Source organism: Panthera pardus, unplaced genomic scaffold (assembly GCF_024362965.1).
Source record: "Panthera pardus isolate Hobbes unplaced genomic scaffold, ASM2436296v1 HiC_scaffold_16, whole genome shotgun sequence".
NCBI classification, from domain to species: domain Eukaryota; kingdom Metazoa; phylum Chordata; class Mammalia; order Carnivora; family Felidae; genus Panthera; species Panthera pardus.
In genome coordinates, this window is record NW_026526721.1 from 131,422,291 (window position 1) to 131,435,200 (window position 12,910).

The following is a 12,910-nucleotide window of genomic DNA, read 5'->3' on the forward strand; positions in this document are numbered from 1 at the left end:
AAACACTGGCCGTGGTGTGGTGACATCTCCTCAAATATTCCATGACTTCCAACTCATGGGCCCTTCGCTTTACTGACTATCTCAGAATGACATTTAACATATTTATTACAAAGCATTTTTTGAAAAAAAAAAAAAAAAAAGTCCAGAGTTTTGGCAGCCAAATAAAATGCATATTATGCATGTGGAATAGTTGATTCATTCCTACCATCCGCATGAGGAAATCAAGTTTCAAGCACTTTGTTTTTAATATGAAAATTATCATCAAATTGGTTTCCATACAACACCCAGTGCTCATCCCAACAGGTGCCCTCCTCAATACCCATCACCCACCCTCTCCTCCCTCCCACCCCGCATCAACCCTCAGATTGTTCTCAGTTTTTAAGAGTCTTTTATGTTTTGGCTCCCTTTCTCTCTTTTTTTTTCCTTCCCCTCTCCCATGGTCTTCTGTTAAGTTTCTCAGGATCCACATAAGAGTGAAAACATATGGTATCTGTCTTTCTCTGTATGACTTACTTCACTTAGCATCACACACTCCAGTTCCATCCACGTTGCTACAAAGGGCCGTATTTCATTCTTTCTCATTGCCACATAGTATTCCATTGTGTATATAAACCACAATTTCTTTATCCATTCATCAGTTGATGGACATTTAGGCTCTTTCCATCATTTGGCTATTGTTAAAAGTGCTGCTATAAACATTGGGGTACAAGTGGCCCTATGCATCAGCACTCCTGTATCCCTTGGGTAAATTCCTAGCAGTGCTATTGCTGGGTCATAGGGTAGGTCTATTTTTAATTTTCTGAGGAACCTCCACACTGTTTTCCAGAGTGGCTGCACCAGTTTGCATTCCCACCAACAGTGCAAGAGGGTTCCCGTTTCTCCACATCCTCTCCAGCATCTACAGTCTCCTGATTTGTTCATTTTGGCCACTCTGACTGGCGTGAGGTGATATCTGAGTGTGGTTTTGATTTGTATTTCCCTGATGAGGAGCAACGTTGAGCATCTTTTCATGTCAGGCACTTTTTTTAAACCAAAAGACAGCTGAGTTAGTGCGTGAAAATAAGCACACCAAACTCTCATACTAAAATTATGCAATGTATTTGCCACAAGCCACATGGGTGAATCTGTGGTACCAGGAGATAGGAGTAAAGTTCTGTCAGCCCTTGTCTGTCTTGTCCATCACTCTGTAACCACTCTCAAGGATAATGTGGGGAACAGAATGGGTACCTACAAAAACATTTCTTGAGCGCACGAATGAGCAAATGGATACTTTGCTTCTGAATCTGAATGTAAAGTCATTCCCTTATTGTGCAGCTCCTTTCCTACCAACCCTGTCCTGGCGTCCATCTCCCATTTGATACTCAGCTTGACCAGACTCCTCCCTGCCACACCTTGAGTTCAGGACCAACTCTCCCAGAGCATCATATGATGAATATGGCAGCTCAATTGTTATAGAGTTAGCAGGGCATGAAAATTATATATGTCCCTGCCTTAAATATGAAATACATACCCGACAAATAGCCATTGATTGGCATAGCAGTTTGGCTGTTCATATCATCTGACATATCCCCTTGTCAGAAAGTTTGGAGGCTCACCTCACTCAAGCAAAGGAAAAGCAAGTGACCTGTTACTGTTTCCCACAGAAATTGCTCTCCCGTTTAAGAAGGGTAAGGAAGGTCACCTACCTTCTCTCCTGAAAACCCTCTTGCTCCCTAAAATTAGGGGGAAAAAAATGAAAAGAATTGAGTTTGAATAAGATTTTTCTCTCTTAGGACACCATATATTCCCCAAATCCAAGAAAAGGCAATTAATTAGTAGATCAAAATGGAGATTTCATCTCCAGCAACTACAATGCACATCATAGCACCTTGATTACTACTGCTCCCCTTTGAGTGTGACTTAGATAAAAATCACATTGGTAACTCCTCACATAGCAGGGGTGAGCAGGAAATGACAGCGACCTGCCACTTATTAATAGAAGAATCGTATATTTTTCAAACAAAAGTGAGAGTACACCGGCTAACAAGCGTGAGAAGGCTTCCAGGAACAACCGCACAAATGAACTGAAAGAGTAACTTGTTAAGAGTGTACAGAATATGGTAACTTCGGTCAGAAAAATTCTCCATAGGACTCTGAGTTGTAGAGAAAATTTTCTGGTCTTCTTCAAGGAGATTCTCTAATCCTGGAAGGTGAAGAGACACTGACGACACCAATGAAAAGGGAGCCCCACCCATTATTGCTTTAGGCTTTAAAATTTCAGTATTCTCAAACCCCCTTCCAACTACCAGCACTATGTCTTTTCCTGAGGGCTTTTTTCTGGCACTGGAGCCTGTCCACATGAAAGACAGGCCAGAAGTACTGGGGAATTAATATCCACTGGGACCAGTTTGCAACTAATGCCTGATAGGATTTAGTGCATATATATCCCAGCTCTCTCACCGCTTGGATGGGGTAACATTGAGGTGCAAGTTCAACACTGGCTCACACAGTTCCTTAGCAGGATGAGGCTCTATCTACCCACAGTGGTAATCTAATTGAAACCATACCCTTCTTAGGCCACCTCCCTTCCCTAAATTCTCTCCTGTCTTGATAGTATTTACTGAGATCCCCTTCCTATGAACTATTTGCACTTGACTCCTTTTCTCAGGCTCTACTTCTGGGAAACCCTACACTGGGAAGGAGCTAAAATGCTATGTTGAAGAATTAAGATTTTCCTCAAACTCAAGGGATAAAACCGGGATAGGGAAAGAATTCCACAGCTTTAGGTCCACACTCACCTTAGGTCCTCTCATACCCGGGCATCCTTCCTCACCTTGGGGTCCAGGAAGACCTTGGGGGCCTCTTTCTCCCTGTGGAATAAAAATACACACGGAAAGAGTCAAGCAACTATCTCTATCATCACCCAACCGATTCGAACCAGCAATAGTGACCGTCAGAATGACTAACATATGATGCTGTCCTTCCAATTACTTCTACATCCTCAAAGACCTGATCAGATTGCCTGCAAGGTAATCGGAATGTTTATCTGTCAACTGCCCATATTGACAACCCCAAATCATACAAATCCGCCTTATCTATATTTTTGACCAATTCATTCAAGCCACTTCGGAATTCAAACAAAACAGAAGATGTGTCTGAACACTGCCTTCAGGCAGCTAAAATTGGAAAAAGGTTTCCTTGTGATCCCACAAAGAATAAACCACTATTTAACTCTTTCTCTTCTAGGTGAAATCCTGCCCATTCCTAAGGTATAGACCATACATCACCTCCTCTTCTGAGATGATTTTTCTGTTACACTGTGTGTTATTACCTGTTTCTGTGTCTCCTGCTATATGGAGAGCTTCTAAGGAGACAAGGACTCACTTATTTATCTCTGGGTTTCCAGCCCTCAGGACGTCCATTCCGAATTTGAAGAATGACTGCCTAAATTATATTAGTGAACATAATCTTTTGATCTAGGTATTGGATAGGGAAGGGAATGATAAATAGCATGCCTTTTTGCCAAATTAATTAATTATAAATTAGAAAGTACTGTATGGCCTGTGAGCTTTCATCAAAAGAGTCTACAAATATAATCTCACTTTGATTTAAAAAATGTTAGATAACTTCACCACATAAGCTGCCCAGGACAGTAAAAGAGAACATGGTAAAGTGAGAAACGCTTTGGATCAAAAATGAAAAGGTCCCAGGTTCAAGTCCTAGTTCTGCTTCTAATTTGCTTTGTGAGCTTGGATGAGCACATGACTCTATGAATTACAATTTTCTCCATTTACAAACTATGGATCTGGGTAATACTGATTCTGCCCATTCACAGGATTGTTGTATTGCATGCATGAGATACTGTATTGAAAGTACTTCACAAGTCATATAGATTAGACACATGAGGTGTCTTATAATTAGATAGCAAGAAATGATGAGAAAAGCAGAGGTCTTGGCATCAGACAGACGTGGATTTGGGCACATCGGCAACCATCTCTGTCTGACCTTAAAAGTCACGCTGAGTTTTGAACTCTACATCCATAAAATAAAGGTATTAGCACGTATCTGGAGGGGGTTGTGAGAAAGACTAAATGTCATAATGTGTATAAAATGCCGAATGCAAAACCTAACGCACAGTAGACGCCAAGTCAATGTCTATTCTCCCCCTTCTTCCTAGCTATCCACATTTTTAGGTTCAATGTATGGTGTTTACGTTTCATCTGGACAATCTAATTTTAACATATCCACTTACAATATTGCACTATACAGTGTTATCAGTCATGAATAATCGGTTGTTGCCTTTATCAGAAAATAGTTACCTACAAAACAAATGTCCCTAACAAAGCAGGGACACAAAGGGAAAATTCTTAAAATTTATTCTTAACAAAACAAAATAAAGCAAAACACGCTAAGGATAGCTATCATCAAAAACAAAAACAAAACAAAACAAAAACACAAGTGTTGGAGAGGATGTGAAGAAACTGGAACCCTTATGCACCGTTAGTGGGGCTATAAAGAGTGCAGCTGCCATGGAAAACATACGGTAGTCTCTCAAAAAAGCGAAAAACAGAATTACCGTATGATCTCCCAATTCCACTCCTGGGTATATACCCCAAAGAATTGGAAACTGTGTCTCGAAGAGATATTTGCACACCCACATTCATAGCAGCATTATTCACGACAGCCATAAGGCGAAAGCAACCCAAGTGTCCATTAACAGATAAACAGAAAAACAAAAAGTAGCATATCCATGAATGGGATAGTACTCAGCCTTAGAAAGGAAGGAGATTCTGACAGGCTGCAACACGAATGAATCTTAAGGATATCATGCCAAACGAAATGAGCTAAAAATACAAATACTTTATAAGGACCTAGAGGGGCCAAATTCATACAGACAGAAAGTAGAATGGTGTTCTTCAGAGGCTAGCGGGGAGGGGCTCATGGGGACAGAGTTTCAGTTTTGCAAGATGAAAAGAGTTCTGGAGATGCACGGTGGTGATGGCTTGCACAACAGCATGAATGGAATTAATACCACCGACCTGTACACTTACAAATGGTTAAGATGACAAGTGTTATGTATATTTTGCCACAACTAAACACTTATAAGGAAATTGTGAAGGAAAAGCAAAAAGCTGACTCTTATGACTTCTACTCACAGTTCCTAAAGTTTCAGTTGCCGTGCATACATGATCAGGTATGTGTTTGCCCAAAATTATTCCTCAGAGAAAGAGTATTCTTAAACTTGAATTTTCACAAAGTCTTCACAAAGATTCTCATATTTCAAAGTACTTTCTCCATTGCTTCACTCTGAACAGCATAGTAGTGACACCCAGTCAGTGTTAAGATATTTCTAGGATCCCTATGGATGTCACCTACCAGATCAGTTAAAAAAGAAAAACAAAGGAAGTAAAGAAATCTAACAGAGATTACTTATTTATCATATTTGAAAGTGAGACCTCACAATTTCGAACGTTAGATGCCATGCAAACGAGATTTTTAAAAATCACTTTTCTAAGCAATAGAATTCAGGATTACACTGTGGAGACCATAAAGATATTCCCACAAGAAAAATGAGGCACTGGGCTTTTGAAGCTAAAACTGAAATTTGCAATGACAGCCTTTATAAACAGGCTTAAAAAGTGGTTTATCTTAAATAACTTAGATAGAAGTGAACACAACAGACTCTAGAAAACCAGATAAGACGGTCATAAAAGAGACTCTAGGAGTGCTGCAAAAACTGATATAGAAACTCCGTGGGAAGAATTTTTAATGATCTGAGAAAATATGAGAAAGAGAGAAAAAGCAGAATTTCTTACATCATTTTACATAACGAAAGACTTTAAAGTATTTGTATAGCTAAATAAGTTAAATGTTTTAAGTAGACACTTGCCACCTATGTTCCTCAAAGTTCATCTATTCTAATTGAGCAAAAGCATTTTTTCGGATGTTCTCATGAGAAAACAGGAATTGCCTTGTAATGAGCACATATGTCTAATGGTTTCAAAGCTAAAATTTGGGCTTACTGTGTTTTTCATTCAGATACTAAGCTCTATCCTGCTTAAAAATCGATCCCTCATTTGTTCACAGTAGTTGTTTAAAGCTATCAACTATAGCCATGATTTCGTGGAAAGAATAACATCATCAAAAGCTGTGCTGAAAGCTGTTCAAATGCTAGGCTGGCTCAAGTTATTTTATGAGAAATGAAAATAACAGTAATATCTTATAGATGAAATGAGGAAATGTATATAAAATGTTTAGCCACGCATCTGGCACATATGAAGTTCTCAACGAATGTTAGCTGGTTTTGTTGCTGCTGAAGTTACATAGCTGTTCTTGGGGACCCTAGATAATCTGACTAATTCGATATGTAAGGCTTTGGCATGTAACCAATGCATATTTAAACCACCACCTCACACTAGGTACATTTTGAAAATATATAGAATTTACGTATGAGTCTGGCAGATGGTATTTTCCAAAGATGACCACAACAAAATCTCAGGGCTCTTCTGGATATGACCTTGCCACTCACCCATCAAGAGAAAGGATCTAATCCCCACCCCCACCCCCATCCCTCTTGAATCTGGTCTGGGGTAAGGGACTTGCTTGTACCTAATAGAATGAGGCAGAAAAGTTACCACTTGACTTCTGAGGCTCCCTCAGAAGGCTTGAGCTTCAGCCTTGATCTCCTGGAATGCTCCCTCTCAGGATGAAACCTCCTTGGTGGGTGCTCCCTCTTAGAACCAGCCACCATACCTGTCCTTGGACCACCACCATCCATCCTTCTGCCATCCCAGCCAAGCTCCAGAGCATTGGAGGGGAAGTCATCTCTGCAGGGGTCATCCAGCTGCCCAGTCAGCCCAGCTGAGACCTCAGGCACCTAGCAGAGAGCCATCCGCTCTTTCCTTTTCAGCTTCCCCACCCACAGAATCCATGGATGTAATAAAATGATTGTTGTTTTACACCACTGGGTTTTTTTTTTTTTGAGGGGGGGTGTTGGGGAAAGAGGAGTAATAGATAAGTGGAACAACGAATTAACTATTTGTCATTATATACTTTCAATTTGAATCTACAAATTATAGCCCCATTTTGGAACCTGCCATCTGCAAAGAGCCGTCTTGGCCATTGAGCAGACCAGTGTGACCTGCTTTGGGGGGAAACAATATTAAAAGCCATTCAGAGGACAACATATTCTGTCACCTTCTCTCGTGAGAAATGCAGTAAAAAGAAAATGGCACCTACTAGAGCCATATATACCACACATGGCCACTGAGCACTTGCAATGTGTCTAGTCCAAACTGAGATGGGCTGTAGGTATAAGACACACACAGGATTTCAAAGACAGTATATTTTAAGAAGTAAGATCTCCTTGGGGCGCCTGGGTGGCTCAGTCGGTTAGACATCCGACTTCGGCTCAGGTCATGATCTCACGGTTCGTGGGTTCAAGCCCCACCTCAAGCTCTGTGCTGACAGCTCAGATCCGGGAGCCCGCTTCAGATTCTGTGTCTCCCTCTCTCTCTGGCTCTCCCCCATTCATGCTCGGTCCCTCTGTCTCTCAAAAATAAATAAACATTAAAAAGTAAATCTCATCAATTTTTATATTAATTACCTGTTGAAATAATTATATTTTGGATAGACTGGATTAAATAAAATATATTATTAAAATTAACTTCAGTTATTTATTTTTATTGTCTTTAAAATAACTACTATGAAATTTTAAATGTATAAAATTATATATATCACTCACACTATATTCTTAGCTCTGTACTAGAGTCTTTATAAACCATCTTTGTTTTAGGATGTTAACAGAGCAGAGAAGGGGGACAAAATTGCCTCTTACTCTACACAGACAAGGGCTTGTTTATATCTTATTTGTCTGAAATTGGTGTCAATGACACTAATCAGTTGGTCAGGCCCTAAATTATTGTCTTAAATTTAGCCAGACTCATTGAACCACAGGCCAAGCAGAAAAAATAAAGTAACATTTGGGGTGCCTGGATGGCTCAGTCGATTGAGCACTGGACTCCTGATTTCGAGTCAGGTTATGATCCCAAGGTAGTGGGATCGAGCCCTACATTGAGCTCCATGCTGAGCCTGCTTAAGATTCTCTCGCTCTTCCCTTCTCCCTTGCTCACACTCTTTCTCTCTTTCTCTCTCTCTCAGATACATACATACATATATATTTTTCAAAACTAACACTTAAAGAACGTTTAAAACATCATAAAAATGGGAAAAAAAATATTTTCACCATACCTGAACAAAATTGCAAAAAACCACAGCCCACATTTCTGAATGTATTTCTAACATCTAAGACTAATTACTGAGGCAAATTAAAGAGAGAAAAGTTGAACAGTTCCCCAACAAATATAATCAAAGAAATGAATCAGCTTATATAGGTCTCAGCAGCTGCATTTCCTTTCTTAATTTCTGTTGATTTTCCAAGTTCCAGCAGCCTAAATGTTTAGAACAATAAAACAATGTGAAACTCTAACTGGGCAATAAGAACACTAATGCTTGACTATCCCAGCAAGTTGAAATGTATGGTCCAAGGACACTTCAGGCCCCCAACACCCTTTGGGAGGGGGTGCTCAGAAAGTTAAAACTACTTTCCTAAATACACGAAGATGCTATTTTATTTTCTTACTCTTATTCTCTCCGAAGTGTACAGCAGAGTTTTTAAGAAACCGCAAATCAAGTGATATCACAACAGACTGAACACAGACGCAGACATATGAATCCAGCTGTCTTCTAAGAAGCCAGACGTTGAAACCATGTAAAAACAATGCCACACCTCTCGCGCACTTATTTCGTTTTGGAAAATGTAGTTATTCTTCACAAAGGAAGAGGTCACTTATACTGACGGCTTGTTTTTCTTTGGGGGGAATAAAATAAATAAATAATTTAAAATTCTGGCAGTTTTGATTTCTAACATGGTAATGATCAATAGATAGAAACTACATCAACAAAAGTTCTTTGAGGTCCTTCGAGAGTCTCCTGGGACCGAAAGTTTGAGAACCAGTGGTGTATACAAATCAATCTTAAAATAGATACCTGTGGTAAAGGGATTTTCCACAATTTGAAATTAACTGAAACCTATGGCATCCCAACATCCTTTTGATGTTTACACGGTGTAATAAAGATGGTCCCTACCACATTCCAGTCCCTTAGCCAACAATTCTCTCTATAGTATGCATTTTTCGCCACATCTAATCACGTGACAGCTAACTTTCCCGTGCCCAGGGATACAGGCAGGGTTATGTGCAAACTATTTGTGGGTAACTACAACTCTTTTCGGCCTTTTTGGCCACCCAGGAGGCATCCGAGTGATCTTGTTACAAGAATGGCCTTGATTCTCTTCATTATATTTCGTCAAACTACTTACCAACATTGCGATCTCATTGATAATAACAAATTGCCTGCAATTTAGCTCACAGTTAACAACTACTATTATATGCATACTCATCAGGCACAGACCACATTTTAAGTTACCTCAAATTCAGATTAAAATGACCACACTTCATCACTAAACACCTGCTGGAGCCTGTCCCCCTAACATTTGTTATAACAAACGGTTATTTTCATGAAGATATCTTAAACCCATTTTAAATGGTATAGATGAGAAAAAAACTCATGACTCAAGTGCAGTTAAGTGTTTCTAATATTTGACCCATTTTACCATATGCCTTCCAAGAAAAAAAATCCGATTCAGTACTTACATGTCCCCCTTCCTCACCAGGATGACCGGGTAACCCATCAGCACCCTTCTTTCCCTGAGAAAAAAAAGAAATCAAAAGAAGTAACTTGGATTCTAAATTCTTCCCTCAAAGCCAAATGACATAAGAATTGTTACTAACAGATACCCTTGTCTCATGGAGTTGACGTGTTATCGGGAATCTACTCAACATTGAGCACAGTGTGTAAAGACCTACAGAAACAATTATTTCTGGCCTGTCTTGAATATCTGTTTTTCTTAATTGTTGGCACATCAACCTACTTTTATTTTTCTAAAATACTTTGTAAGCCATTTTATCATGAAAATCCAAGCCAAAGCTAACTTCTAGCTAAATGTTTGAGGAACACTGTTACTCTTAAAGAGGCCTTTGACCTTGTTCTACAAAAAGTCAGTAAGCAAAGGTGTTACTGCCCTATTGCTTGTGAGAAATGGTTATTTCTGTATGACTCAGATGTTTAGTCTCTTCCTCGCTCTCTTTTTTACTTCTTCTGAGATAACTAAACACATAAACTATTTCCTCTCAAGGAAGTTTGGCTTGCCATTTATAGCCAGATGTGCTTATTTGACTGAAAAACTGGGCAATAAGATATAGGAGCCGTATTCTCTTTGGGCTCAACAAAGACATGAATGTTGATGCAACCAACCAATCACTGACTTCTTAAGATAGAAAGAGCAGAGAAGTCAACTATTCAAAGCATTCCCATCTTTGGCCTGTGAGGCAGAGTCCTTGAGATGCAAGACAAAACAAAAGAAAACAAAAAAACATATGTCAAGAGGTTCCCAAGCTTGATTTCCTAATTCTCCAGTCTGATACCTAAGAACAACACAAGGGGGAAAAATCTAGTAGTAGGGAATAACTACAATTTTTATCAAAAAGTAATCATATACTTTATACTGTTCTAAATCACGATTGACCTGCAAAGTCAGTAAGAGCTCATTCCAACAACCTCACAGAATATCTTACAAAGAGGGAATGTAAAAAGATGGGCGAAGTCAATGGGTTTAACTCAATCTTACAGGAGGATTTGTGATTATCCCATCATAAAGCTGTCATTTGTGGGCGAGGGAACCTCGTAGATAAATGAGGACCATTTTTAATGAGATTTATTCTCCTTTAAAAGTGGGACACGTTAGGGGAGCCTAGGTGCCTCAGTCAATTAAGCGTCCAACTTTGGCCCAGGTTGTGATCTCAGTTCATGAGTCTGAGCCCCACATTGGGCTCTCTGCTTGCAGCACAGAGCCCACTTCAGGTCCTCTGTCCCCCACTTTCTCTGCCCCTCCCCCGCTCATGTGCACTCTCTCTCTCTTAAAAAAATAAACATTAAGGTAATTTTTTTAATAAAAAAAAAATTAAAGTGGGACATGGTAATTTTCTATCACTTCACCATGGAGTTAACAGGCAGATGCAAAGTGACCACTACTGAACAAAGAAAGCAATTGTATCTTTCCTCAGTTTAATCTTCTAGAACAGAAGGTTAGTTAGCTCAGAGGGGAAGAAGTACTAACCACTGTAAAGAAGGCAGATGAGGCACAAGTGAAAATTCTGCAGACAAGCGAAAACTTCTGTGCAGCAGTAGAGGTTGTGAAATTTGTTTGTGAAATTATTTGTCAAATAAATGTAAGGAGACAGCATAAGAGAGTGCAAAGAACGTGAGACTTGGAGTCAGGTGGACAAAGGGGCTTAAATCCCCAAATGCTTCTTCGTAAGAGTGTGACTTTGGGAAAGTAATGTTCCCTCTCTAAGCCTCTATTGCACACCCGTAAAAATAATATTCACCTCGAAGGTTTATTAAGAGGGTAGAATTAGCAAAGGTATGTTAAAGACAGAACATGGGGCCTGGTACCTAGTGGTGCTGAAATGTCATCTCTCTCCCCCCCCCACCGTCCACGTCCAACAAAACTCTCACCTTGTTCCCAGGGTTCCCACCAACACCCCGGTGCCCATCTTCTCCAAAACACTTTGTATATGTATTGCAGCATCTTCTTTCTGCAATTGTGTCCTGAGAAACAGAATTCACATAATGTGATTTTTTCCAACTGTGTTAACCTATGTCACATGATACACCAAAGTGACAAAATTCCCTCTGGGTTTTGGGGCGCCTGGGTGGCTCAGTCGGTTAACTGTCTGACTTCAGCTCAGGTCATGATCCCATAGTTCGTGGGTTCAAGCCCCGCGTCAGGCTCTGTGCTGACAGCTCCGAGCCTGGAGCCTGCTTCAGAGTCTGTGTCTGCCTCGCTCTCTGCCCCTCCCCCGCTTGCATGCTGTGCGTGTCTCTCTCTCAAAAATAAATAAACATTAATTTTTTAAATTCCCTCTGCATTTTTAAATTATTAGAATAAACAGACCTAGTGAAGGATGGGGTTAGAAAAAAAATACTTACAAGTTGCTTCAGTAAGATGCTTGGGAGGGATTGCTGCGTGATGCTCAGAGGTTGATTATATGAGAATCCTCTGCCAAATTCTAGCTCCTGGAGTTCTTCTAATTTATGCACACCTTCCAGGCCAATAATGAGGAGCCCAGAGAATCCTTCAAAATGCCAGCAGGTGGGACATTTTACTTGCAGGTCTTTTGACTGGTCTTTGTCCTGGCCCTAAATATGCATGCATCATCCCACCCTTTCTCCAGCCTTCACCTGTCTTCTGTCAAACTGCATTTCTGACCAATGAAACATGAGCAGAAGTGACGTGTGTCACTCCCTGGGAGAAATTTTCAGAGCAGTGCATACATTGCCCCATTTCCTGTCCCCTGCCACAGGAACAGACCCTCTCTCAGCCCGAGTCCTCGAGTGATGAGAATGAGACACAAATTAGCGGTCATGAAGCATAAGATAAATACACTCTTGCTCCTTTAAGCCACTGGGATTTGAAGGCTGTTTATTATTGCAGCACGAACCTATCCTACTGATGAAGGCATTACAAAATCATCCGGCTTTGTCCACATGACAGAGAACCAACAGACAAGGATGTTTTTCAAACAGCTAGAAGTCACTGTTTGTAGTATTTATGAACAAATATTTCTGTTAATATTTTGAGCAGTACATTCACACACACACATCAGCTTTTTGCTATCGTAAACAAACCACTTAACAATCCTGCGGTTAAAAGTTGTATACATAGGGGCGCCTGGGTGGCTCAGTCGGTTAAGCGTCCGACTTCGGCTCAGGTCATGATCTTGCGGTTTGTGAGCTCGAGCCCCGAGTC

At 40.2% G+C, this 12,910-nt stretch overlaps 1 protein-coding gene across 5 annotated transcripts in view; it reads right to left on the reverse strand.

Moving 5' to 3' along the window:
• The window catches only part of LOC109258923 (collagen alpha-4(VI) chain-like), a 121,580-nt gene that overhangs the window by 68,973 nt on the left and 39,697 nt on the right, over window positions 1-12,910 (reverse strand). For all 5 annotated transcript variants that reach the window (XR_002076515.2, XR_002076514.2, XM_019436155.2 and 2 more), the window contains exons 10-14: window positions 12,091-12,236; window positions 11,617-11,709; window positions 9,693-9,746; window positions 2,778-2,849; window positions 1,686-1,712 (exon numbers count right to left, since the gene is read on the reverse strand). Coding sequence is in view for 3 of the 5 variants with exons in the window: in XM_019436155.2 (XP_019291700.2) it covers window positions 1,686-1,712; window positions 2,778-2,849; window positions 9,693-9,746; window positions 11,617-11,709; window positions 12,091-12,236 (392 nt within the window). In the remaining 2 variants the exon portion in view is untranslated. The remainder of the gene's footprint in view (window positions 1-1,685; window positions 1,713-2,777; window positions 2,850-9,692; window positions 9,747-11,616; window positions 11,710-12,090; window positions 12,237-12,910) is intronic.